The sequence below is a fragment of the Solanum tuberosum genome, unplaced genomic scaffold (genome assembly GCF_000226075.1).
Source record: "Solanum tuberosum cultivar DM 1-3 516 R44 unplaced genomic scaffold, SolTub_3.0 scf00040, whole genome shotgun sequence".
Taxonomy (NCBI): domain Eukaryota; kingdom Viridiplantae; phylum Streptophyta; class Magnoliopsida; order Solanales; family Solanaceae; genus Solanum; species Solanum tuberosum.
The window spans coordinates 2,332,773-2,357,689 of NW_006238964.1; the positions used below are offsets into that span (position 1 = coordinate 2,332,773).

At 36.9% G+C, this 24,917-nt stretch overlaps 4 protein-coding genes across 7 annotated transcripts in view; 3 read left to right on the forward strand and 1 right to left on the reverse strand.

The window, feature by feature from the left end:
- The window catches only part of LOC102598122 (aspartate aminotransferase), a 13,298-nt gene extending 8,204 nt beyond the window's left edge, over positions 1 to 5,094 (forward strand). Inside the window, exons 8-9 of the mRNA XM_006343038.2 lie at positions 3,713 to 3,821; positions 4,388 to 5,094. Of these exons, the coding sequence (XP_006343100.1) occupies positions 3,713 to 3,821; positions 4,388 to 4,840 (562 nt within the window). The 3' untranslated portion in view covers positions 4,841 to 5,094. The remainder of the gene's footprint in view (positions 1 to 3,712; positions 3,822 to 4,387) is intronic.
- Positions 5,095 to 6,011: 917 nt separating this feature from the next.
- On the forward strand, positions 6,012 to 12,323 carry LOC102586893 (cyclin-A2-4). The gene is made up of 13 exons (XM_006343086.2): positions 6,012 to 6,236; positions 7,309 to 7,670; positions 7,959 to 8,064; positions 8,159 to 8,245; positions 8,608 to 8,750; positions 9,245 to 9,337; positions 9,802 to 9,935; positions 10,409 to 10,484; positions 11,135 to 11,211; positions 11,331 to 11,364; positions 11,455 to 11,604; positions 11,699 to 11,833; positions 11,924 to 12,323. The coding sequence occupies exons 2-13, from the start codon at positions 7,374 to 7,376 to the stop codon at positions 11,981 to 11,983; spliced, it is 1,392 nt and encodes a 463-aa protein (XP_006343148.1). The 5' UTR covers positions 6,012 to 6,236; positions 7,309 to 7,373; the 3' UTR covers positions 11,984 to 12,323.
- Positions 12,324 to 12,915: 592 nt separating this feature from the next.
- Positions 12,916 to 17,674, forward strand: LOC102598451 (D-glycerate 3-kinase, chloroplastic). 2 transcript variants are annotated; one of them, XM_015306787.1, is made up of 13 exons: positions 12,916 to 13,347; positions 14,658 to 15,043; positions 15,172 to 15,251; positions 15,328 to 15,379; positions 15,459 to 15,500; positions 15,571 to 15,649; positions 15,731 to 15,762; positions 15,846 to 15,914; positions 16,160 to 16,234; positions 16,319 to 16,435; positions 16,518 to 16,568; positions 16,672 to 16,816; positions 17,573 to 17,674. In XM_015306787.1, the coding sequence occupies exons 1-12, from the start codon at positions 13,101 to 13,103 to the stop codon at positions 16,813 to 16,815; spliced, it is 1,374 nt and encodes a 457-aa protein (XP_015162273.1). In that variant the 5' UTR covers positions 12,916 to 13,100; the 3' UTR covers position 16,816; positions 17,573 to 17,674. The 2 variants fall into 2 exon arrangements, with proteins under 2 accessions (XP_015162273.1, XP_006343101.2); XM_006343039.2 differs by lacking the exon at positions 17,573 to 17,674 and having other exon boundaries at positions 12,917 to 13,347; positions 16,672 to 17,134.
- Positions 17,675 to 20,417: 2,743 nt separating this feature from the next.
- On the reverse strand, positions 20,418 to 24,487 carry LOC102599014 (protein CDI-like). 3 transcript variants are annotated; one of them, XR_001472957.1, is made up of 4 exons: positions 24,364 to 24,487; positions 23,401 to 24,217; positions 22,086 to 22,198; positions 20,418 to 20,806 (listed from the first exon to the last, which is right to left on the reverse strand). XR_001472957.1 is itself a non-coding variant. In XM_015306788.1 (3 exons), exon 2 carries the CDS (start codon positions 24,207 to 24,209, stop codon positions 23,445 to 23,447), a length of 765 nt encoding a protein of 254 aa, XP_015162274.1. In that variant the 5' UTR covers positions 24,210 to 24,217; positions 24,364 to 24,487; the 3' UTR covers positions 20,418 to 20,806; positions 23,401 to 23,444. The 3 variants fall into 3 exon arrangements, 2 of the variants coding, with proteins under 2 accessions (XP_015162274.1, XP_006343102.1); XM_015306788.1 differs by lacking the exon at positions 22,086 to 22,198; XM_006343040.2 differs by lacking the exons at positions 20,418 to 20,806; positions 22,086 to 22,198 and having other exon boundaries at positions 23,081 to 24,217; positions 24,364 to 24,486.
- Positions 24,488 to 24,917: the final 430 nt, after the last annotated feature.

Here is a 24,917-nt window from a genome sequence, read left to right on the forward strand (position 1 = left end):
TGTTCTAACCCGAGTCTTGGCTCCACCGTACATGTCCTTTATCGCCCTAATATAAATCATCGGGACTCCTTTAGACTCCAAGCACCTCCAGAGGACATTCCTCGGTACTTTGTCATAGGCCTTTTCAAGGTCAATGAACACCATGTGAAGGTCTCTCTTCCTTTCTCTATACTTTTCTACCAGTCTACGCATAAGATGAATGGCTTCGGTAGTCGAACGTCCCGGCATGAATCCAAACTGGTTCTCGGAGATGGACACCCCTTTTCTCACTCTCATCTCCACCACTCTCTCCCAAATCTTCATAGTATGGCTCAACAATTTGATACCCCTGTAATTGTTACAGTTTTGGATATCACCCTTGTTTTTATACAACGGAACCATTGTACTCCACCTCCATTCATCAGGCATTTTCGCTGTCTTAAAAATAACATTAAACAGCCCAGTTAACCACTCTATGCCTGCCTTGTCCATGTTCTTCCAAAATTCTACCGGAATCTCATCGGGTCCGGTCGCTCTTCCCCTGCTCATCCTACTAATAGCCCGTATAACCTCCTCGGACCTAACGCACCTACAGTATCCAAAATCCCGAAGTCTTTCAGAGTGTGCCAAATCACCCAACACAATGTCCGCTTCCCCTTTTTCATTTAAAAGTTTGTGAAAGTAGCTTCGCCATCTTTGCTTGATAGAGGTCTCTTCCACCAGTATTTTGCCTTCCTCATCTTTGATACACTTCACTTGGTCCAAGTCGCGCGCCTTCCTCTCTCTTGCTTTTGCGAGCCTATACAACTTCTTATCCCCACCTTTGTCCCCCAACTCGACATACAAGCGTTCGAAAGCTGCCGTCTTCGCCTTCGAAACAGCTAACTTAGCTTCTGTCTTTGTCGTCTTATAGGCTTTCTTAAGCGTCCGCTTCTCTTCCTCGTCTACGCACTCCGCCAATTTTGTGTATGCAGCCTTCTTCGCTTCCACTTTACCTTGGACTTCCCCATTCCACCACCAATCTCCTTTATGTCCTCCGAATTTACCCCTAGACACCCCTAGCATCTTAGAAGCAACTTCCCTAATGCAACTAGCTGCTTTATTCCACATGTTGTCCGCATCCCCGCTACCACTCCATGCCCCCATCCCCATCAGCTCCTCACCCATCTCCCGAGAAAGGGCAGGGGTCAACCCACCCCATTTAATCCTCGGTCGGTCAGATAACATCTTCTTCCTCCTATCCCTCTTAATCTTCAGGTCCAACACCAAAAGCTTGTGTTGGGTAGTGAGGTTTTCACTTGGGATAACCTTGCAGTCCTTAAATAGACCTCTATCACCCCTCCTAAGGAGAAAGTAATCTATCTGGGTCTTAGCTACCGGGCTACGAAAGGTAACCAAGTGGTTCTCCTTCTTCGGAAAGCATGAGTTCGCAATCACCAACTCAAAAGCCTTAGCAAAGTCTAGAAGCGAAGTTCCACCTCCATTTCTCTCCCCAAAACCAAAGCCTCCATGAACATCATCAAATCCACTAGCAGTTGCCCCGATGTGGCCATTAAAATCTCCACCAATGACAATCTTCTCGGTATTCGGTATACCTCTAACTACCTCATCCAAATCCTCATAAAAGCGCTTTTTGGCCTCCTCGTCCAAGCCCACTTGGGGAGCATAAGCACTAATAACACTCAAAGTACATCCTCCAATGACCAGCTTAATCGTCATCAGCCTATCACTGATCCTCCTAACCTCCACCACTTGCTCCCTCAAATCCCCGTCTACTAAAATACCCACTCCATTTCTATCCCTAGACCCTCCTGAATACCACAACTTAAACCCATCAACCTCCCGAGCCTTGGCGCCTACCCATCTAGTCTCTTGGACACAGGCTATATTAATCTTTCTCTTCTTGAGAATTTTCACTAGCTCTATGGACTTCCCCGTCAACGAACCTATGTTCCAAGATCCTACCCTCACGTTATGAGAACCCGTAACCCACTTACCACTATTACCCCTCGACCTCGGCCTCAACCGAGGACATGACTCACTACCACCATCAGATACCAGATCCATTAGAACGATACTGCAATCACAGTAAGATCTACACAGACAAACACTACAAACTGCAGCAGTAATACACTCTAAGGAACAATATAACAGCAGCTACACTATAGTGTCCAGAACAGTGTGTAATCCAAAGAGCACAATAACACCCACTCTATTAAAAACTGAAGCACAGGTCAGAACTTTATTAAAAAAACTGGGAATACTGTTCCGGGATAAGGAGTCTGCAAGACAGAGCCCAGCAGCAACTAGGTTCAGCGAAAAAGAGAGAGAAAAGGATAGATAGAACCTGGTCAGTGAAGATAGAGGGTTTCGGTGATCAATGGGTAATTTCCGGCCAGATCTGGTTGATCTCCGGCGGCAAACAGTAGCACTGCCGTCTCTCTTCTGAGCTGGTCGCCGGAGAAGATAGATGAGTTCGCCGGAGAAGCTGAAAAATGCTCTTACCTTCGCCGGAGTTTGCTGATGAGTTCGCCGGAGAAGCTGAAAAATGCTCTTACCTTCGCCGGAGTTTGCTGATGAGTTCGCCGGAGAAGCTGAAAAATGCTCTTACCTTCGCCGGAGTTTGCTGATGAGTTCGCCGGAGAAGCTGAAAAATGCTCTTACCTTCGCCGGAGTTTGCTGTTCGCCGCTCGCTGGTCCGAGCCGCTGGAGCTGCTACTCGTCGTTATCGTCCTCACTGAAGCTTAGGAGGAGAGAGAGAAAGAGAAAGAGGCTCGCCGGTCGGATCTGTTCCTCGCGTTGCTTCTGGCCGGCGCAGCCTTCGAATTCGGCCGAGAATACCAGAGAAGGAGAGAGAGAGAGAGAATACAAAGTGAAAATTGTTCCAGCTGGAACTAACATCTCTGCTAATTAATCTTCTCAATGACAGCTCCGAGGAGACCAAAGAACACACGCGATATTCAACTTGGCCTGGAAAATGACATTGACTCGTCATTTGCTCAAAACCAACGATATGGCTGGTAGGGTAATCTTGGTGGTGTGCAATTTGGCGGTATGTCAAGAGGGGAAATCAACATTGCTGGATGCCAATGTAGTGGATGTACTTTTGGGGATAGTGAGAGAAATTGGAATAAATTGGATGCGGGTATTTTTACTTGGGTGGGTTTCCGGGTGGGAATTTTAATTTTTGGTAGAAAAATTTAATAAATTTCGGGTCGGTAGATAGGATTAGGACACGTGTATCACCGTTAGTATAAAGGGTATATACGCTCTAAAATTTGGACGGTAAGGTCATTGGTGTACCGAAAGTATAACGAAGGGTATACACATACCATTTACGATAGTTTGGGGGGTATATTTGTCCTTTTTCCCAAAAATTTATGCTATCCTGGGATCTGTTGCAGAATTTTAATCGGTATGAAGGGGAGGAAAGGAGATAGCTAAAGGTGACAGAATGTTCAGTCTTGAATTTATCCTTATTGGCCAACTTGTTGCTGTTTGTTCTCAATCCCTAGATGACAGATAGGCCAAGAAAGTTGTTTTCTCAAGGAGTTAGATAGTTAAGACATGTATCTATTGAGCCTTTGCTCCTCCATGAATGCAAACATCTTGTTCTGTCTAATATCATCTCTGTTCCTCCTTTTTCTTGCAACTTTTTTCAGTACACTCTATTTGTGGTTAACTATTTTCCTGGATGATATGTTCTTATATATATGTTGCAAGTTATTTGCAGGTATTTCATGTATGATGATCGGAAGCATGTTTGCATAGAAGCAAACCACATTGTCAACATCTTTTCCTTCTCCAAAGCATATGGGATGATGGGATGGCGAGTTGGATATGTAAGTGATTCTTGTTCCAACTTATATCTAGAAATGTAATGATATTGGGCACACAAGTGATTATTATTCTGTTGGGTGACTCTTGACACAACCAGAAAAATATATCTCTGGTTAAAAGATGATTTTTCTATGTTTTCCCCAACTGCATCTTCTTGCCTCATAAACTCCCTCGTCTTTACCTTTATCCCAAATAAAACCGCTTCTCTTTACTCACACATCTCTTTTTAAAATCAGCATGTATGACACCTCTAATATATTTCTCTATACTAGTTATTCATTAGCTTTTATATAAACATGTGTGCCTGGCTGAGTAATCTGCTGGGATTGGATTTATAACTGGTCTCAATAGCAACCAAATACAAGTATTCTTTTGCAACAAAAATGACTTGTTCCAACAGCTAAGACTTATTGCGAATGAGGCATGATTGCTTTATAACATGTTTTTGCTGCAATGTTAATTTTGCAGCAGAATTCCTCTGCAAACTTTTGTACTGAATATTTACTCCTGAATTGGATAAGTTGTTTCATCTTGTGAGTGAGCTAAACTCATGTCTTAATGGATGCAGATAGCATACCCATCGGAAGTGGAAGGGCTCGCAGCTCAACTCCTTAAAGTTCAGGACAACATACCGATTTGTGCTTCAATAATCTCACAACGACTGGCTCTTTACTCCATGGAAATGGGACCAGAATGGGTAACTAATCAAGTTAAAGACCTTGTCAAGAACAGAGAGGTGCTTCAAGAAGCCTTATCTCCTTTGGGAGAGGAAGCTGTTAAAGGGGGAGAAGGTGCCATTTACCTGTGGGCAAAGCTGCCAGATAAATACATGGACGACTTCAAAGTAGTTCACTGGTTAGCTAAGAGGCATGGAATAGTTCTGATCCCTGGAAGTTCCAGCGGTTGTCCAGGTTATGTTAGGATCGCCTTTGGAGGATTGATTGAGAAGGACTGTCGAGTAGCTGCAGAAAGGCTCAGAAAAGGTTTGGAAGAGCTGGTAAATAGTGGAATGGTTTCATGATTCTCTCAGACTAAAATTTAGTGTCAGCTGGTTCTCCTTGACATCAGTCATCAACAAAACCATGAAAGACACTTTCTATCCTTTAATAAATAATTGAAGGGTTTTAAGCTTTGCAATTTGATCATTGGAAATGCAAGCTAAAACTTGCCATTCTGTATAGTTTGAACTGAAGTATTTCAGACACCTAATTTTCTTAAATGGATGATGGAAGTGTCTCATTTATCTCTCTGAGTATATCTCATGCAACCATTATACATATGTGTCTCATTTCTTAAGTGCATATCTCTACCTAATTACAAGCTGATGTATATAGCTAAGCTATGACCATGACTTTCAATTTAGTGGACATGCTATGGTATACAACTGAAACATGGCACTAGCATCTCCCAAGGGAGTGACCTAGTAGTTGCTTAGGTATGAGAGTAATTCAGAAATATTAGGTCTGAATCCAGTTACAACACTTATAGCAAGTTGCTTCATGAATTAATCAAGATATGCACAAATTGATACATCGAAACTCTTAAATAAAAGATTCATGAATTAATCAAATTGATACATCGAAACTCTTATATATAAAAGATATATGATACAAATATGCCATTAGAGTCACTTGAGTAGGGTAAGTGAATGGTGGTTTTTCTCGATTAATTTCTCTTTACATTTACATTGTAATCTAGCTACCCCTTTCGAGACCATAGTTAATACAATAAGCTACTTAGTCGCAAAAATGTAACAATAGCTAGGTTACAATGCCAATTGATAAATCCACCATTCTTTTTTGCTCAATTTTATGTAGGGATGTATCTAGGGAATTCCTTGGATTCACGTGAATTTATGCTCCCTGTGATCGTTTGACCTATAATTTTAATATTTAACAGGTTTAGTGATTCACCTTTTCATAATAGTACATTTTTTACTTCATAGTTTAAGCAAAATGGATTAAAAAATACAAGTATACGTACTATAATAAAACTACTATAATAGGTAAAGGACTAAATGTGTATAATTTTCCAAAGTAAGGAGGGTAATTCAGGAATAAAACAGCCAGCTAGGATGTCCTTGTATTTTACATTTTTCGGACCGCGTTTTACCTTATAATAACCAAATTGCAATACTAATTTGTTCTATAAAACCGTTTTAGTCAAACCAGTCAAACCTCTCTCTGTTTTTTTTTTCTCTTTTTCTCAGAGGCCATTACTGTAAACCCAAGATAAAGAATTACTCCCTAATTGAATTTCTTTTTTTCTCATTTTTAACCTTCCTTCAATTTTCTTGAATTTGAACTTTGAACTCAATATCCCGCCTCTCTTCCATCTCAATCTCCATTTTCTTTCATCAAGATCCTGTCTTGATCACATTCTTGAATGTTCTTGTAGCTGTTGAATGCTGAAACAAGGTTTATTAATCTACATTCTTTGTTCAATAACATTTTGCTGATATGATATGGTCTTTGGGGTTTCTTGAAATTATCAAATTTTGAATCTTCCTTCTTACATTGTTAATTTTTTTCTATTTTATTGAGGTGGGTCGTTGGGTTTGTCTGATAATTTTGAGTTCTTGGAGTAGAGAAGAAGAAATGTAGAGGAATTTCCTTTAATTAGGCATCTAGATGTTTGGTAAAAGACGTATTTTTAAACGTTTCTTGGATTATAGTTCGATTTTGAGCCACATTGGTGGTGTCTGTCTGCTTCATTGAGATTTCCTGTTTAAGTTTTAGAACATTTACATTAGTGGAGATGTAAGTTCTTTGCCTTGTTTAATATGTTGCCTTGGTTTCTTCGCTCCTATTGTTTTCTTTGAGCTGAGAGTCTATCGGAGACGACCTCTCTACCCTCACCAAACCCCACTTGTGGGATATGTTTGTTGTTGTTTGAGAAATAAGTTCTTTCATATTTGTACTTCTTTTGATGGTTAATAGTTTAATGTTCATGCTTGATATTAGTAGGACATGTGGACGTGTTATTTTGACGAGTGGAGTATTATTTTTGTGAATATGGATCCGGAAATTGGGCATTTCTTATGCACATTTCATTTTGAATGGTATTATCCTGTGAACTGGAATCCTATGGTAAGATCTATTCTTGAATTCCTTATTAAGTGTTGGATTTAGTCAAGATGAAGCGAAAGCTTTCGTTGGCTATAAATTATATTGGTTGGCTTCCATGATAAAGAATGTTAAGTTTCAGTTAGTTTCAATGTTTCTTGAGCTTCATTATTCTTGATATGACATGCACATTTCATTTTGAATGGTATTATCCAGTGAATTGGAGTCCTATGGAAAGATTTATACATGAATTCTTCCTTATTTGGTGCTAGATTTAGTCAACATGAAAGCTTAAGCTTGCCTTGGCTGTAAATTATAATGGTTGGCTTCCATGATAAAGCATGTTAAGTTTTGTTAGTTTCATTGTTTCTTGAGCTTCATAATTCTTGATATGTCATGTTACTGACTTTGAGAAGTTTTGCAGGTAAATGAGGGGGTTCAACTAAAAGTAAATTGACTAGCTTAATTCCATTTCCCCCCACACTCACTATGAAGAGAGAAAATTCAGTAATCTCAGCTGCAATTGAGCCCATGGTTCGAGTTACAAGATCTCGAGCTGCTGTCCCTGAAAAATCCATGGTTGCTAGCACTGCAGAACTGCCAAAGCAGCGGGGCCAGAAACGTGCTCTGCAGATAAGTTCTAACCCGGCAATCCTCAGGGTGAGGAACAAGAATGTTCCACTTACTTCCTGTGTGGAGCAGAAATGCCGGCCAGTGCTTAAGGATGTCACAAATCTATGTTGCAACACTTCAAATGGAGATTGCCTCAATGCTGTGAAAGTCCCAGTTAGTAGTTCTTCCTATTTTACTTGTATTATCTGCATTGTCATTGACACCATGCGAAACAAGTTTCATAAATTGACTGTTGTAGAGTTCCTTAAATATCAGTAAGAGGTTTGAAATATCTGAAATATTGCAAGTAGAGAATAGTATTGTGCATTAGCGAATTCAAGGATTCATGTGTTGTATGTGCTTCTATATTATCCCAATAAAGCCTTGGTTATAGTGTATACACTTTCCTGCTGGCTCATTTTATCCCTGTTATTATCTGATTTAGTTTATTTTAATTGTCAGAAGAAGAAGAAGATCACGCGGGTTGGAAACAGCTCAATGAATGTGTCTAATGTGACCACTTCTGTTGATCCTGAAGTCTATCAATTTCCAACCAAGTTACCACCAAGTATGGGTCAAGATGCTGAAAGCATGTCTTTCTAATCTGAGAAGTACTATTTGAGTCAGTTTTATGAATATTCACTTGATTTGTCTAACTGCAGGGAGTAGCCTTAATCAAAGTTGCTCAGACAGAAAGTCCCATGAACAACAAGGAAATCCAGTAGAAATCAAAGGTTTTTCAAGAAAAGGTTAGTTTCCTTTTGAACTTGTTTCATAGAGACAATATAACTTTTGACAAGCTTGTGGTTGTTCTGGACAGGATGATTAAGAAAAAGAGATGATAATAACAAGTGATTTCTCCGTAGTAAAATTTATAAATCAATGAGGAAGCCTTGGTCTTATCCTCTTACTTTATTCTTGAGTACGTAGTGAATATGTTTTTGACCTAAATAATGATTGTAATTCTCCATCACACTTTCTTTCTTTGACATTTTTCTCTAGAGAAAGGATTCATATCTACTAGCTTTTGTTGTGTTCCATGTAATTGCGACCATGTTGTTCTGTTATTGTTTTTCTTTTTGCATACTAAACTAATTGAACTTTTTACCAGGCATGGTTGGGAAAGCTGTTCGTGATGCGGCACCATCAACATCAACAAAGTTGGACTTCATAGACATTGATTCTGATAAAAAAGATCCACTACAATGCAGTCAATATGCTCATGATATATATAACAATTTACGGGTTGCAGAGGTTCGTTTAATTGATATTCTTGCACAGTTCTTCTGGATTTCTTAGTTGAAGAAGTAATTGGCACTCTGGCAAAGGTCATATTTGCACAAGCAACTCAAGGATGCTTTTTCACTGTTTTATTCAAAATTCGGGTTAGACAAATCAGCAACAATGCTCAACTTTCGTTATAATTTCAGTTTTATCTGTAACCACTTAGGTTCTTTTCTTTGCTAATCCTCCTTCATACATTCAATATATGTTCACTTATGAAAGAATGCTGGATACTTTAGCTCCAGAATCCTTTCCCACTGTGACACCTACTTATTGGAATGTTTTCCTCTGCATATTAATAAGCATTATTTGCTTAATTTTCTGAATCCAAATCTCAACTTGTATAAGTTCTGAGATTTCCTTGTTTTAGGATAATGGCGTCAAGTAGTAGCCGTAGTCTTTTTGAGTTGCAGTGGACAACTGTAAACTTATCCTAATGCAAAGTCTAATTTGTATTTCTCCAGATAATTAGAAGGCCGCAATCAAATTTCATGGAAACACTCCAGCAAGATATCACAGAAAGTATGCGTGCAATCCTTGTCGACTGGATTGTGGAGGTAAGTTGGTGTTTATCTAAAAAAAAAAAAGAAACTGAATAGTTGAAGCATATTGTGTTATGTCTTCCAGTGCTGACATATTCTAATTGTTAGTACTTGATTCATCTTGAACAAATAAATGTGAAACAGATCAATTTCCTAACAGTATTAACTTGGACAAGCAACTTACATTTTCATTTTGGTTTTCATCATCTGGTGCTGATTCATCTTAGATCAGTTTAGAATAAGGCTTGTAAAGATCGTATGTGATTTTTTACTTATGATAAAATATAAATCATTCGTAAGATTCTTGTGAATTTGGTGCTAGTTAAGTCCGTATAATTTCAACTTGATGATGGATTCGTCCTGCCTCTCTGGCCCTTCCTTTACCTTTTCAGCTCAGAATGGTTGTTAGTTGCCTGCTGATTTTAGAAATGCTTTATAAGAATGCTGGTTGCTAAGGTCATTGTCTAATCTTGTGTCAGGTGTCAGAGGAATATAAGTTGGTGCCAGATACACTCTACCTTGCTGTTCACTTTATCGATCTATTTCTCTCTCAAAACTATGTGGAAAGGAAAAACCTGCAGCTCCTTGGAATCACTTGCATGCTAGTTGCCTCGTAAGCTCGACACAACTGTTTTTACTACTATAGGTTCTTTGAAATATTGCTTTTTGGGGAAACATTTTCTTGAAATGCTTAAAAGAGAAGGAAACTCAAGTCGAAGAAATACAGGATCCTTTCCTTCTAAATTAAACAGAAGTCTACTTCAGAATCTTTGGATCGGTTGGCCATGCCTAATAGTTGGAAACGTCTTAGCTACAAAGTGCATATAGGGCCTAGACTAAGGACTCCACTCATTTTAGAATCTGACAAAACAAATCTCGTCATTCCATAAATATGTGTGTTTAGGAAGAAATGCTCCTATGTAGCCACATTTGCAGACTGCAGTGTGCCTTCACCTGTAAAAAAAGAGGACATCAAGCATTTTTGCCATCACTTTGCACTTTGTATTAAAAAATCTTCCCTTTTATCCCTGAATAAAGAATTACATTTTATCTGGCTGAACGTGGGTTTTTCTTTCAATTTTGAAGGAAATATGAAGAGATGTGTGGTCCACGTGTTGAGGAGTTCTGTTTCATCACTGATAATGCTTACACGAAAAATGAGGTAGAATACTGCTCTTTCAAGTTCTCGCTATCAGGATCTTGAATTTCTGCATTACGTGACGAGAAAGGGTGGGAAGAACAAGCATAGTTCCGGTATATTAAGATGATGTCTTTGGGTTCTGTTCTGTACTTCCCATGGAGAACCTAATTGATGAACTTGATCATTCATATATCTCTCCTCTCTAAACTTCACATGCAGTTTACGTTCTCTATATGTGTTATTGTGTAATGTATATCATTTGGTATAATTATCAGGGGGTCTATTCCCCTTCAAGCTTTTGAGGTTTTTCTTAAGTTCTAGAACTTGTAGGTCTACATGAATCTCTATGCTTATTTTAAGCTTGCAAATATTGGAAGTAGATCTGTGTCTTCTGTTTCATTAATATTTATTAGTGAGAGAATCTCGTCGAACTCCTACAAGAAATGCAATTCTATGCAGCATACTGTCAACAGTGATTTTATGGGTACAGTTCAGAGGAAATACTATATCTGCATGAAACCTCTTGGTTACTAAAGAAGATGTCGACACCTCCCCCTTCCCCTTTCCTTCTCTATCATTTTACAGAACTCCCAGAAAAAAAATGGTTTTCAGATATTATTATATACTAGTTGGACAAACTGAAGGTTCTGATATATTAAAGTGTGGAGCAGGTCCTGGCAATGGAGATTCTTGTTCTGAACTTTCTAGGTTTCCGACTCTCAACTCCAACTGCAAAGACCTTTCTCAGGTACTTTTGTTTCAGCCATGGTTTATTTTTACACGTGTATAACAGCATAGTGTTTCTTTTTCTTTTGTCTATGTGAAAACTGAAAATTTTCATCTTCATATGTATGATGCTATTTGTAGGAGATTTGTAAGAGCAGCACAAGCTTCTTACAAGGTAATGAATTAATGTGCATCACTTGAATGATAACAGAACTTTTCTCTGTACTGAAGTATAATCGTATTGCTTAATGATACATAATTTCAGAATCCCAATCTGGAGCTAGAGTTCTTGGCTAATTATCTCACCGAACTGACATTGCTCGAATATGGCTTCTTGAAATTCACCCCGTCTGCTATTGCTGCATCATCTGTATTCCTTGCAAGATGGACACTAGATCAGTCAAGCCACCCATGGGTTTGCTTCTTGAATATACTGGTTTTCTTTTACTTTAATTCGTTAGCTTTTGCGTGCCTCTGGCGTGTAGAACTTATGCCTGCAACTTTGACAGAGTCCAACACTGGAGCACTATACCTATTACAAGGCTCAAGATCTGAAAACCACAGTTCTTGCACTGCAAGGTCTACAGTTGAATACAAATAACTGCCTTCTAAACGTCATACGTGCTAAATACCGACAAGATGAGGTACTTGTATGTTATTATTCAAAAGTAGCACATTTGAGCTGTCATTATGTGTAGCTGCTTAATAAGTGTCTCTTTTTCCTATGCCAACAGTTCAAGTCAGTCGCGTGTTTGTCTTCGCCAAAGCTACTTGAGACACTGTTCCAAACATGAAATTTGAAGATATAAGAAGACTAACCAAATGGAGCAGCAATGCTGAAGCAGATGACATATTCTATAAAGGGGCTTTTTTGCAACTTGGCTCCTCCCTAGGCTTTTTTTATGAGAGTAACTGATTCAAATTCACATTATATTGAGTGTTCCTTTTGTCCACTCTTTTGCTGTAAAGGTTTTGACATACTAGGAGTATACTTAAACTTAGCAAGTTTAGCAGTAAAAAATGAGCAACTTTCTCAGTTGTAATTCAAGAAAATCATGCAGGTAATTTTGTACATGCTATTTTTTTCAACTCTGTTACCTTTGCCAGCTTTTGTAATTTAGAATGATTTGTCTTAATCTTCTATATCATTTGCTTATAAAATAATTGTTTCCCATAATATATGGCACTATTTCAGGGAGTCATGTTTTTCTTCCTACAATCTTTTAAAAAACTACTATGTATGATTTCTAGTATAACATACCCAATATGGTCTCACAAGTGAGATCTCGAAAGGTTAAGTGTACACAGATTCTATCCTACGTTTGTGAGGTAAAGAGATTATATCTCGTATACCCTCGACTCAAGAACTATGTACGATCTATAGTGTTTTTACATAATTTAAAAAATGATAGTTGTGATCAACTTTATGTTATGAACCAAGTACTTTAAATTTTGTTTTTCCTCTATTAAGGGGGTGGGGTTGAAGAAGGTAGCAATCCCTAGATTTTATTTTTAACTAACACTATTACTATTCGAAATATCAAATAGAATTTCTTTTGAATCTTATGATCTTAAATAAATTTTAAATATTTATAATATTAAATTATTTTATCTGGATTCACACTAAAGATTTTGTCCCTGGTACTAAAAAGCCTATGAAAAATATTATTTGATTCTTGTGGTCTTAAACGTATTTCGGTATGTTAGTTAGTTATTGTTTTCCTCATTCTTTTTGTCCCCATAAAAAAAATCCAGCTTTGCTTTCAGGTCAGATACCTTTTGGCCAAATCTTAACCGATCGTTTTGTAACTGACGTATCCACAAAAAGCTGCAACACACACACACACACTTGCTAAGAACTTCTCTCACTCACTGTGTGTATGTGAAAGAAAGAGAGAGAGAGAGCCGACAATGGCGGGATTGAATATATTATCTCAGACTCCGTCGCCATGGCAGCTGTCAGCTTCATCCACATCATCATCATTATCATATTCTTTACGATTTCCACATTTTTATGATTTTAATAATAATATTTACAATTGCGGCGATTTCAAATGCTGGAAAATCGGGTCGACAAATTTTCCCCTTTCTGGAAACCCAAGAGCAAAGCGTCCGACTTTATCCTCTCAAATGTTGCCTCACCTCTCCAATTCATCAGGTTTTAAATTTCAACTCTACTTTTGTTTTGCTTCAATTCAATTTTCAATTATTGTAACTTGGTTCCTACTATAATTTCTTTGTGAGTTTCCTTGTTCGAAGCGGGTGTGAACTTATATTGCAAGATTCTTGTAATTGGCAGATAATTAGCTGTTCTTGCACATAAATGCTTGGTGCCTGCTTATATAGTTGATCGATCTTGCAGTTGCTAAAATAGGGTTTTTTCATAGGACTGGAAATATTCCTGTGACGATAACTTGGTTGAACAGATTAAGCCTAGCTTTGGTCGGTTTGACAATAGTACTGAATATGTTCTTTTTTCTTTTCCAAAAAGATCGTGGGTAGGGGAAGGGGAAATGGGGGAGGAGGGGATTACAGGGTGGGAGAATTGAATGATACATGATTAGTTACTGTTCCATTGGTTAGTTAGCTACAGTGAAAGTTAGCTAAGAGCAGTTGGTTGGTAACAAATTCTGTTTTAGCTTAAGAGTTCAATTACTATATAGCCTGTAATCAAATCACTTTACAATCAGGATATGAAATATACAAATTTCTCTCTCTCGCTCAATTCTTCTTCTTCCTTACTAACTGTTTTTTTGAGAAACTCCTGAAACAATGCTTCGATCCTCGAGTTCATTGTGAATTTCTGCAATCGAGTAACATTGAACCCTCACCAATAAAGTGAAAGTTTAGATAGTCAACCAACTGAGCTACTAAGATTCTCCAAAATAGGGTGTATTAGTAATGCGGAGATTATTTCTTATCCACTATTTGTAATGTTGTTTTAACGACCGCTTTGTCTTTAACCATGCTTATTTATATATTAATAGCCTTTGTATCACTAATATAACATGGTTTGCTATGTATTAGCTATAACTCTATATTACTGAAATTGAGTGTGTATTAGTTATACATAGGCTGGAAATCCTACCAAACAAAGTATTAAATAAAACTCTGAAGGTTATTCTTGTTTCCCTTTTTTCTTTTGAAATGAAAGGAATCAACTTTGAACGAAGGTTATTCTTCTAATTTCAAATCCATATACAAAATTTGTGATAGGTTTTGGAAATTCAATTTTTATTTTATGAGATGAAAGACAAACTCAAGGTGTAAGCCTAGATGCAAGTTTTGCTACATAGTGAAAAAGATGAATAGCTAACTGTATGCCGTGGATCTTTCTTTTTTACTTCTTGTAATCTATATGGTTTATTTATTGTGTCAGTTGATGACCATTAGTGTTACTTCCGTGAAAATGCTGCCCTGTCATATTCTTTCACCCTTTTGCATTCATGGCTGATCATGGTTGTGCAGGCAGTGGATATTCATGGATGCAAGATAAATCTGCTTCTTGTGATAATTTTTCCCCTAATGGAAGGAAGCAAGGTCCATTGAATGCTGTGTCTTCAAAAGAAATAGCACAAGTTTCTTCTGTGGATGATCTTTATGAATTCATATGCTCAGGCCCCCTCATCAGTAAGATAGGTCTGACGGCAGAAAAGGTGGCTGAGTCCATTGACAAGTGGATAGAGTATGGGTTACGGCTTTGTAGATTGTTTCAGCTCAACCAGTTGGCTCTCAACGAGGCCCAAAAAATTCGAATCTACCACTACTATATTCCAGTCTTCCTGTGGTGTGAACAGGAAATTTCGCAGCATAGTTCCAAGTTCAAAGAAGAAGAAGAAATCCCTCCATTGGTGGTAGACACATTTTTATTATTCACTTGGTTCTTGTGTGTTTGATTTCCATTAAGGTCAATATCATGCTGGTCTGATTAGAAAAGGTAGACATAAATACACCTAAGATAAGATATATTCTTGGCATGTAGATTGGCTTCAGTGCGCCTCAAGGATGTGGAAAGACAACGCTAGTATTTGCATTAGAATATCTTTTTAAAATCACAGGGAGGTAAGTTGCTTTCATGAGTTTTTGCTTCCTCTGTGGGACAGAAATAACCAAACATTATGCTTACACATAACATCAGGAGAGCTGCTACAATATCCATTGATGATTTTTACTTAACAGCAGAAGAACAGGTAAATGTTTCACAAGTTTGCTGCTTGCTAGTTTCCGTCTGTGTATTATCACCAATGCTGACACATTATGTGGTTTTAGGCGAAACTAAGAGACAGCAACCCAGGGAACTTGCTTTTGGAGGTAGAAAATGACGAATTTCACTTCTTCTTTTCTCAAAAAAATAAAATAAAAATTTTCATCTTCACTTCAGTTTCGTGGAAATGCTGGAAGCCATGATCTTCCATTGTCTGTTGAGACACTGACAGCACTAAGTAAATTGACGAAAGAAGGTGAATGCACCTTTTTAGCTTGTGCTACTTTTCAATTAGGCACTGCATCTATATGCTTAACTAATATTCAACTCCATCCAGGTGTGAAGATGAAGCTTCCTAGATATGATAAAGTAAGTAAGAGTGACTAGTTAACATGTAAGTCTCAGTGGGTTATTAATATTATGTGCTACTTATTCTGAAACTCTATTTCCAGTCTGCTTACAGTGGTAGAGGTGACAGAGCTGATCCCTCCGAATGGCCAGAGGTTGAAGGGCCTCTACCGGTAGGAAGTTGTTTTTATTTAGAGCAGGCAATTAGTGGTTTTCTGTTCAGCTAATGTTTAATGATTCAAAGAGCGACCCCAATTCCATCATTTCCACAAAGTAAACGTTAAAATTCTAAAATGATATAAAATGTGAGAATGTCAGCATCATGTTCCCTTCTGTAAAAACACAACTTTTCTCATAGATCTAACTCAAGTGAAATGGTAAGATTGCCTCACGTCATTGTCAGTACTTTGGATATTAGGTGATTCTGTTTGAAGGTTGGATGCTTGGTTTCAAACCCCTTCCACCTGAAGTTGTCAAAGCTGTTGATCCACAGGTTCAAATACTAGACTCTCTCTGGATGTTTGTGCCTTTTATTTTGATCTATCTTCTTGGATCATTGAAACTTTAGAAATTGCAGCTAGAGACGGTCAACAAGAACTTAGAAACCTACTATGATGCATGGCATAAGTTTGTCAAGTCATGGATTGTCATCAAGATTCAAGACCCCAGTTATGTCTACCAATGGCGTTTGCAGGTTCGTTATGTGATATCATCTGCATTTTGCTCCATATTTATTCTGTGCGATTTGTTTAAATAGTCTAGTGGGATGTTCTTAGGCGGAGATTGCAATGAGAGCTGATGGGAAGGCTGGGATGACTGATGAGGAGGTAAAACTTTATGTGTATTCTTTCTCAAAAAAGAAATGAAAACCGTCAGTTAATGCTTTAGAGGAACGTTTTCCAATTTTTTATTTTGTTCCACTTTTCACAGGTGAAGGACTTTGTATCCCGCTACTTGCCAGCATACAAGGCTTATCTTCCCACACTGTACTCAGAAGGACCTTCTGGCTCAGATCCGGAGCACGTTCTTCTCATTGATATTGATGAAGGGAGAAATCCCATCCTCGGTTGCTAAGGTAAATCTGCAGTAATGGAGTTACTTTTGATCCTTGATAGATTATTATGCAAAGATCATAATAATCTTCGCAAGCATCATTTCCTCCTAAGAATGTCTTCAATTGTACATTCAAATGTACTATTGTAAATTAAGCCACATGTGAAGGTAAAATGTTTGAACAAAATTTTGCTCGAGTTTCATTGTTTAATTTAGATCCTCGATTGATTTTGTGCAAAAATTAAACCCTCACAAGCGTTCTTTCCACCTGAGTGTGTCTTCAGTTGTATTTCAAGTTTAATACTGTACATCAAGCCATATGTGAAGGTAAAAATGTCTATTATTTTGTTGTTGTTCGAGTTACTTTCTTTTGACTTGGTGTTTATTGGGCCTATCTTGTGACCATAAACCTTCTCTGGTAATGACTTATATTTGATGCAAATATGCCAAAGACCTAACTCTAGTAGTCCAAAAGGGAACTGTATTTATAACTTCTTTGCGCTAACCATTTATCTAGTTTAACAACTCTAGTGTGTTTGGTATGACAGAGTTCATGTTTCATCAAAATGGAGAATTTTTGTACTCACACCAAACAAACAGATAACATAAAATGTTCTACGTTGAAAGAAAAAAAAGATTTCTATAGAAAATGACTTAAAAGCACAAGTTTATTCAACTTCACAGTTTTTAAACATACAGTGGGAGGTAACAAAAGAGACGTGGAAGAAACATAGTGTGAGAAAACAAGGAAACAAATTCCATTTTTAGCTTAACACAGGGTTGGCATGGCTAGGAGGGACATCAAGTACAGCAGCAGAGCATGTCCAGACAGCACTCACATGTCTCGTAGCAACAGAAGCAGCAACACATTGTGAACACACTGCATTAAGTAAATCTGTCTTACTATCCATATTGTATTAATGCCAAATAAAATTAGAAGAAAAACGCTATGCCTCAAATCTTGATCCCTAAGTTAGAGTTAGTTATATGAATCCTCATCGTTTATATCGCTCTACTCAAGCTCATCTAAGTACGTCAGTGATGAAAATTTTAAGCTTCTACACAAATTTGTCAGTTTCTTGGAATTTTTTACCAAAGTAAGTCATTATTAAAATCAATTCACCAAAATAATATGTTTTTAAATTTTTTTTACAAAACTAGTATATACGTAGTTTTCAGTAATGTTTTAGGTTATATTTTATTCAAAAAAATCAATAACAAAAAGATAAAAATCTGACAGAGTATACAGACATAAAACGTTATTGTCAGTGACGTTTTATAATTCGTTACTCTGAGGCACGTTTTACAGCTAAAACGTGATTCACAGTAACGTTTCTCTAGAATGACTGAAAATTGAAATTCAATCTTGTACATGTCTCATTCATTATTCAAATTTCCACTATTAAATCGAATATATATATATATATATTACACATATATTCACTTCATACCGGATGTAATCCCATGAGTGGTGTCTAGGAAGGGTAAAGTAAACCAAGACAAGCATTTGAGGAAAATTCTCCACCTTCCGAAACGTTTTCACTTGATAGAAATTGGTAAAAAACTTTCAATTTAAGTACAAACAATCTGAAAATTTACATCCATTAGAACATCATTGCAAGGTTCAACCTTAGAAGGAAGATGGCCATGCAGAGACCATCGAACAAAGGAAACTGCTTAATTACAGAGTACGAAATGCAAAATAGTAGCTACTGCAGATGCTAAAGCGAAACAACTGTAAACGAGACGTGGAGATCCAGCAGCAAATTTCTGATTTGTTCTTAATTAGCCAAAATATATCTATCCATTTTAATAGTAGAAATTTGAATAATGAATGAGGCATGTACAAGATTGAATTTCAGTCATTCCAGAGAAACGTTACTGTGAGTCACGTTTTAGCAATAAAACGTGCTTCAGAGTAACAAATTATAAAACGTTACTGATAATAATGTTTTATGTTTGTTTATTCTGTCAGATTTTTGTCTTTTTGTTATTATTTTTTTTTGAATAAAATATAACCTAAAATGCTACTGACAACTACGTTTATACTAGTTTTGTAAAATTTCAAAAAAACGTATTATGTTGATGAATTGATTTTAATAATGGCTTACTTTGGTCAATCAATTCCAGTTTCTTATGCTTCCAAGTTTTAAACCCCATAAACATGTTGATTATTCAGTTTTTACTTCTAGAAAAGATTACCATCAATCTTTCCCTTTTCTTTTTTTTTATAAAAAAGAAATCCGTCTGTGACCTGCCCTTTGGACCAATCACAGCCTTCTAAACTCGGTGGATAATGGGCCCGCCCCTCTACCCTTCTCCACTTAAATACCGGGCTTCGCTTTGCATGGTGTGGGGCTTGAACCTGCGACCTAAGCCACAAATCCTCCACCTTTTGCCACTTGAGCTAGGCCTTGGGGGCAATCTTCCCCTTTTTTAGTCTAGTGAATAAACAACATATCCAAAACTAAAAAAAAACAAAAAAGAGCACCCCTCCCCACCCCCTGCAATATTGGGGGATCAAAGCAGAATAAGGTCAGAAGATGCCTTTAGTGATCAAAATAAGGTCAAAAGATGTCTTCAGAGGCCTAGCCAAAGTAAAAAAGATAGGTAACAAAACTAGCATATTACATAAACATGTCATCTCACTTAGCTTTTGGCATATATGCCTTCCAAGTTTACAAATCACAAGTAGGCACTTAAACTTGTATAGAGTTGAACAAGTAGATACACGCATCCTACTTAGCATACTTTGTAGCAATTCACGTCCTACACGACATCCTACGTGGCGTCTTACATGTATGTGTCACGTAGAATATGTGCATCTACTTGTTCAACTTTATACATGTTTAAGTATGTACACACTCAAAATTGAAGGGCACAGATGTCAATTGATATCTAAAACTCGTAAATGCAAAAAAATCCATAGATGTGAAAAAGTACAAACCAAGCGTAAAGGCAACCTTTTTCCTCGCGTCGACGTTTGACATGTTCAAGATAAGACATCTCTTGATATTGTGGTGCATCCATTTTTCTACTTCTTCTCTAATATTCAACTAAAGAGAGAGCTTTTGCTTTATAGCTTGACAAGATTTTTTTTAAAAAAAAAAACACTTTCAGTATATGGTTTATAAAGACAACTCAAAAGTCTGTGTAGAGTAAGACACATGATTTGTCTCAATTATAATATATCAGGCATTAATTAGAAATTTGGATTTGGTCATTTTCAGTATTATACTACTTGTCTTCTCATAATTGGCCAGTGTACATATCTTTCTCATTTTTTCAGTAGACATTGTTAGAGTATCAACTTACTCATACATTACCAAAAAGACATAATGATTTACACTCAATATTTGTTGAATACCCTTATATAAATTTCTAGCTCCGCCATCTTCGGAGAATAAAGGAAGTAAAAATTAGTAACAGCAGTATGATAGGAAAGATTGGTATTAAGTCCCTGTCGTAGGGTAGAGAAACATGAAACGTGTGGCATTAGTTGTTTCCACAAAACCTAGAAGGATCTATCAAAGTTATCTCAAATGACAGAGATGTGAGGAAAGACTACAGGTTTTTTTTAAAACCTAAAATCATGTTAAAATAACAGGTACTCCTACTAATCATCATTTCAACAAGACTGCAACTTTTTTTATAACCGAGAAATCCACGAGGCCCAATGGGATCACAAGTAACAATTGTTCAATGAACAACAACAACATATCTAGTGTAATCCCACGAGTGAGGTATGGGGAGGGTAGACTGTACAATCGCTCAATGATTTTACAAAAATTGCTCATTCAACAGACAGATGATCTCATCAGCAAAAAAAAGTAGTGTAGCTGGATTACTACAATGAGGGTACTGCCAAGTTCAATCATACACATGTAGACTTCATCATGAGCTACCTTACATTATTGTTGTACATTACGTGATCTTCTGAACTCGACTTTCACATTGAAACCTCAATCATTTGAGCATATTGAAGGATTCCTCTCTTTTCTGTTGCAGTTACCTGAAAAAACACAAAAAGTTAGCCTAACTTCATTCTAAAAATATTGTTTCCCTCGCTATCAGGCTCATAAAGTTACAGTACTACTAATGCCTCATTAATAAGCACCACAATCATCGTAGTGATATCATTTTCAGGATTGTTGACATGTTACTGCTTATGAGGAGTTTGAAACTGATACAAGTTATCGTTACAAGCTAACAAGTTCGTAGTTGGAATTGTGATTATTGTTTAGGTTTGAAACAGAAACAAGTTAGTGCAACCAGTAATAACATGAGAGATCATACTCTTCAGCCTTAAAAAAGAAGCAAATGAACTCGAGAATTATGATAAATTGACTCCTGAATTAGGAAATATTGTGACTTGTGTCCACTCCAGAAAATTCACATATCAGGTTGTAAAAACATTATCAATCCCAATCCAAAAATAATAAGGGACCGACGATGAGCCCACAGGTGGAAAAAGTATGCTTCATACCCATATGGCGCCAGCATAAATGTTGAGTTAAATAAAGTTGGAGTATGTGATACTCAATGAGCTACAAAGGCACAAAGCCACAAACAGGTTCGGTCAAGCCAGCTTATCTGTAGTGTTCCAAAGTAAACGAGAAGTTTATGCTAAATTGCTTGGACTCGGGTGTGGATCTAAAGGTTGGCTTCTCAGTCATATAAATTTTAGGATTCAGGGTATGAATTTGAGTGCAGAAGCGGGTATTGAGATAAGCCAATAAATGCATATTATCATATAAAGTATATATCTTTGATTAATTAAACCTATCGAACTAGAACTAATAAAAGTTAATTCTTTATAATACCTAATATTTTATTCATAAAATATCTAGTGTAACAACCAAACATTCTCATACTTTATATGACTACATGACATAAACCCAAAAATCAAACAAAATACCCAATCAATCTACACTTTTGGTAATAGATGTAGTCAAAAAGCACCGAAGGTAAGTTGACCAAATCTGGTGTGCCACATCCATGTCGTGTCAACATGGGTGCGGCAAAGATTTTGAAGAGTAAGAGCAACATAGATTTATCTATACACACTAAACCACTGACTTATGCTGATCAAACTAATAATAATCAGAAGTTATAAATGTTATCTGCACAAATGTAAAATTCTTCACATCCAATGTAATGTTTAATCAAACAATCTAAGGGTAGGATACCTAAATAAACTCTTAAACTATGAAAATAAGTAAGTGCACTGTAGAATAATGATAGATATGTTTAGAATTAGGAAGTTCAAAATCTAGGAAAGGTAGATTTACCACATTAAGAGGTAGAATTCTGAGGAGAAGACTGGCCAGTGGCCAACAATCCTCTACAGCATCTGATGCTTATGCAATCAGCAGTGTTAATCAACTTTCACGGAGAAATACCGCTGCCAGCAGAAAGTAAGTTTGAAACAAAGGTCAGTCACTCCGCAAATCCAAATACGTCTTCCGGGAAACGGAAGGTAAATATAAGCTATGATGTCTAGTACAAGCATATCTTTAGAAAGATGTTAGATTAGATCAATGTATGCTTACACATTAAGAAGTGATATGCATAGAAACACTCTTATTTTCTCTTTGAATAGACTATTGTTTTACATTTATTACCTGGAAAAAACAATCCCAAAATAGCAGAAGCTAGTGACCATAAAAGAGAACAAAGGGACAGAGTGCCACAAAAAAATCAGTTTAACCATAGACAAAGGGGAGTATAGATTAAAAAGGAAGTAATGAGTGTTGGCAAATAACATCTCAATCAGTGCAGATTTAAGTGACAAATGATACCCCATTGCTTAAGAGAATAAAAGATAAGAGATAGCATCATTTCTACCAAGCAAAAAGAATTAGAAGGACAAGCAAATTGTCTGAGAAGAATAACCACAAGGGCAGATGGACATTAAGGCAACGGCTTCTAATTTAGCTGTTAGGCTAAAGCACAGACACGATCAGTCTCACTATTGTAAGTTGAGGCAGCACAAGCATAAATGAGCAATTATACGAACAACCCACTTCTTCAAAGTGCTTTCTTGATAACTCACCTCCTACTCAACCACCATCCTCCCCAAAAGAAAACCCAAAGCATAAAAAGATGACAATGATACCGTCAAAGTGATAGATAACTCAAACTAAGAAAAGTTACTTTTTGCTCAACACCTTATGATAAGCTCAAGAAGCTTCTTGAAAACACACCAATGCTCAATACAGAATTAATTCTCAAAAAAAACATCTTGCAGGAAGAGAGGGGAGAAGGGGCATTTCCTAAAACCAAATTACAGAAGCAACCAAACCTCCATCGTTTCTCATTAATGAAACCAAATTACAAATCCAGAGCAGATATCAATAATAAATTTGTAGATCATCACACAATCTACTACCTTCTATACTAACAGACATCTATTACAATTATAATACAACTCTAGATGACTTAAAAGTCTGCTTATCAGATATAGCAACACAGAATAAATATTGGCTTGAATTACAAAGAATCTCGAAGTGAGAAAATACAAAATAAATAATGTGGAAGATTAAATAAATGGCATAACCTTCTAATCACTGAACACACTTACAACAATAACCACCAGCTGATTACCTTAACATACACCCTGCGATTTAAACAATGTTGTCTACATTGGCTTAAACCACCTTCTCCTCTGCCTTCTTGGACTCTTCCATTTCCTTCAACCACAATTCACCAAATTCACAATCTTTCCAAGCCTCAAACCAGGGTCCACCAAGTGTATAGTGAATCGCCTTAGGAAATGTAGCTGGATCACCTTCAACAACCTTATTATGCCCCACAAGAAAGTTCCACACAAATGGAACCTCCCCAATCTCCTCATCCTCCAACCACATGAAGCGATGAAGAAATGCCCCAGACTCAGAATTCACCACCTCGGGTGTTAGTCCCCGGTTCTTTGGATGTCCACAGTTATAGAGAACCATAGACGACCAATTCTTCCTAGGATAAACCGTTTGCACTGCACCGTCCATTTTCGTAGTCTCTTTAGGAGTATAATCATGTTGTACACACATTAAAGCATATTTATCATCAACCATATCCCTCAATTCTTTAATATCCCCTAAGTACAAGAAATCACAATCAACAAACATAGCCCAACCCTCATAATCTGCCAAATAAGGAGTCAAAAATCGCGAAAATGAAAACTCAGTACTTTCCAATTTCCCTCTTTCACGCCAATACAGACCCTGCTCCCTCAACTCACATTGCTTAATGGGTGTTATCTCAAGTGGGATTGATGATCTTTTCAGAAGGGAATAACGACAAACCTCATACGCAACGTCTTCTCGTGGATCATAGCCTACGAAAATCTTGAATGGCTTCAAAGGGGTCTCAGATTTCTCTACATTTGAATGCAAATCTTTCACCACAGACGACATTACAGTCTCTGCAAATCACAAAATCAACAAAATTACAAATCCCTGAAAAACAACTTATTTGAATCTTGAAAAAAAACCACATTTCTGTAAACAAAATCGAATCTTGGACCATAATTATGAGTTGAAATAGAAAATTTGAAAGCTTGAAACATACCTTTTTAGAGCGATAACAGATCTGGTTTGGACTGAAAAGAGAAAACAATAATTTTTTTTCCTTTTCTGGTTGAAGAAAAAGAGTCAAAAGATTTGTAACTGAGAAGTAATAATTGTGAGGGATCCCGAGAAGAACGTAAAGTATTTAGGGTGTGTTTGGTATGAAAATGTTTTCCAATTTTCTCATGTTTGGTTGGGCTAAATATTTTGGAAAATGTTTTCCAAATCAATTTATTTTCTTTAAATTTAAGGAAAATGACTTTCCTTCTAAACTTAAGGAAAACATTTTCCAAAACTCCCTTCCAACTTCAAATTACAATTATATTTTTGTTGAAAAAATCAATTTATTTTGTTCCTACCCTCAAATCACCCACCAAAAAAAAATAAAAAAAAATTAAAGCTTGTTTTTAAATTCAATTTTTTTACCCTACCCCCACCCCCTCCCAAAAAAATATATTAAAAATTATTTTTAAAAGATATTTCTAATTTCAATTTTTTATTTTTTTACCCCCCACCCACTACCCTGGCCCCCTTCCCCATCAACCCCCCTATCAG

Excerpts from the sequence above, each read along its gene's own strand:
- LOC102598451 (XM_015306787.1), top strand. The coding sequence starts at position 13,101 with ATGGCGGGATTGAATATATTATCTCAGACTCCGTCGCCATGGCAGCTG. Across the intron at positions 15,044-15,171 it reads AAGAAATCCCTCCATTGGTG|ATTGGCTTCAGTGCGCCTCA; the intron begins GTAGACACATTT and ends CTTGGCATGTAG. Across the intron at positions 16,235-16,318 it reads TCAAAGCTGTTGATCCACAG|CTAGAGACGGTCAACAAGAA; the intron begins GTTCAAATACTA and ends TAGAAATTGCAG.
- LOC102586893 (XM_006343086.2), top strand. The coding sequence starts at position 7,374 with ATGAAGAGAGAAAATTCAGTAATCTCAGCTGCAATTGAGCCCATGGTT. Across the intron at positions 11,365-11,454 it reads CAGCACAAGCTTCTTACAAG|AATCCCAATCTGGAGCTAGA; the intron begins GTAATGAATTAA and ends ACATAATTTCAG. Across the intron at positions 11,834-11,923 it reads CTAAATACCGACAAGATGAG|TTCAAGTCAGTCGCGTGTTT; the intron begins GTACTTGTATGT and ends CTATGCCAACAG.
- LOC102599014 (XM_015306788.1), bottom strand. The coding sequence starts at position 24,209 with ATGTCGTCTGTGGTGAAAGATTTGCATTCAAATGTAGAGAAATCTGAG.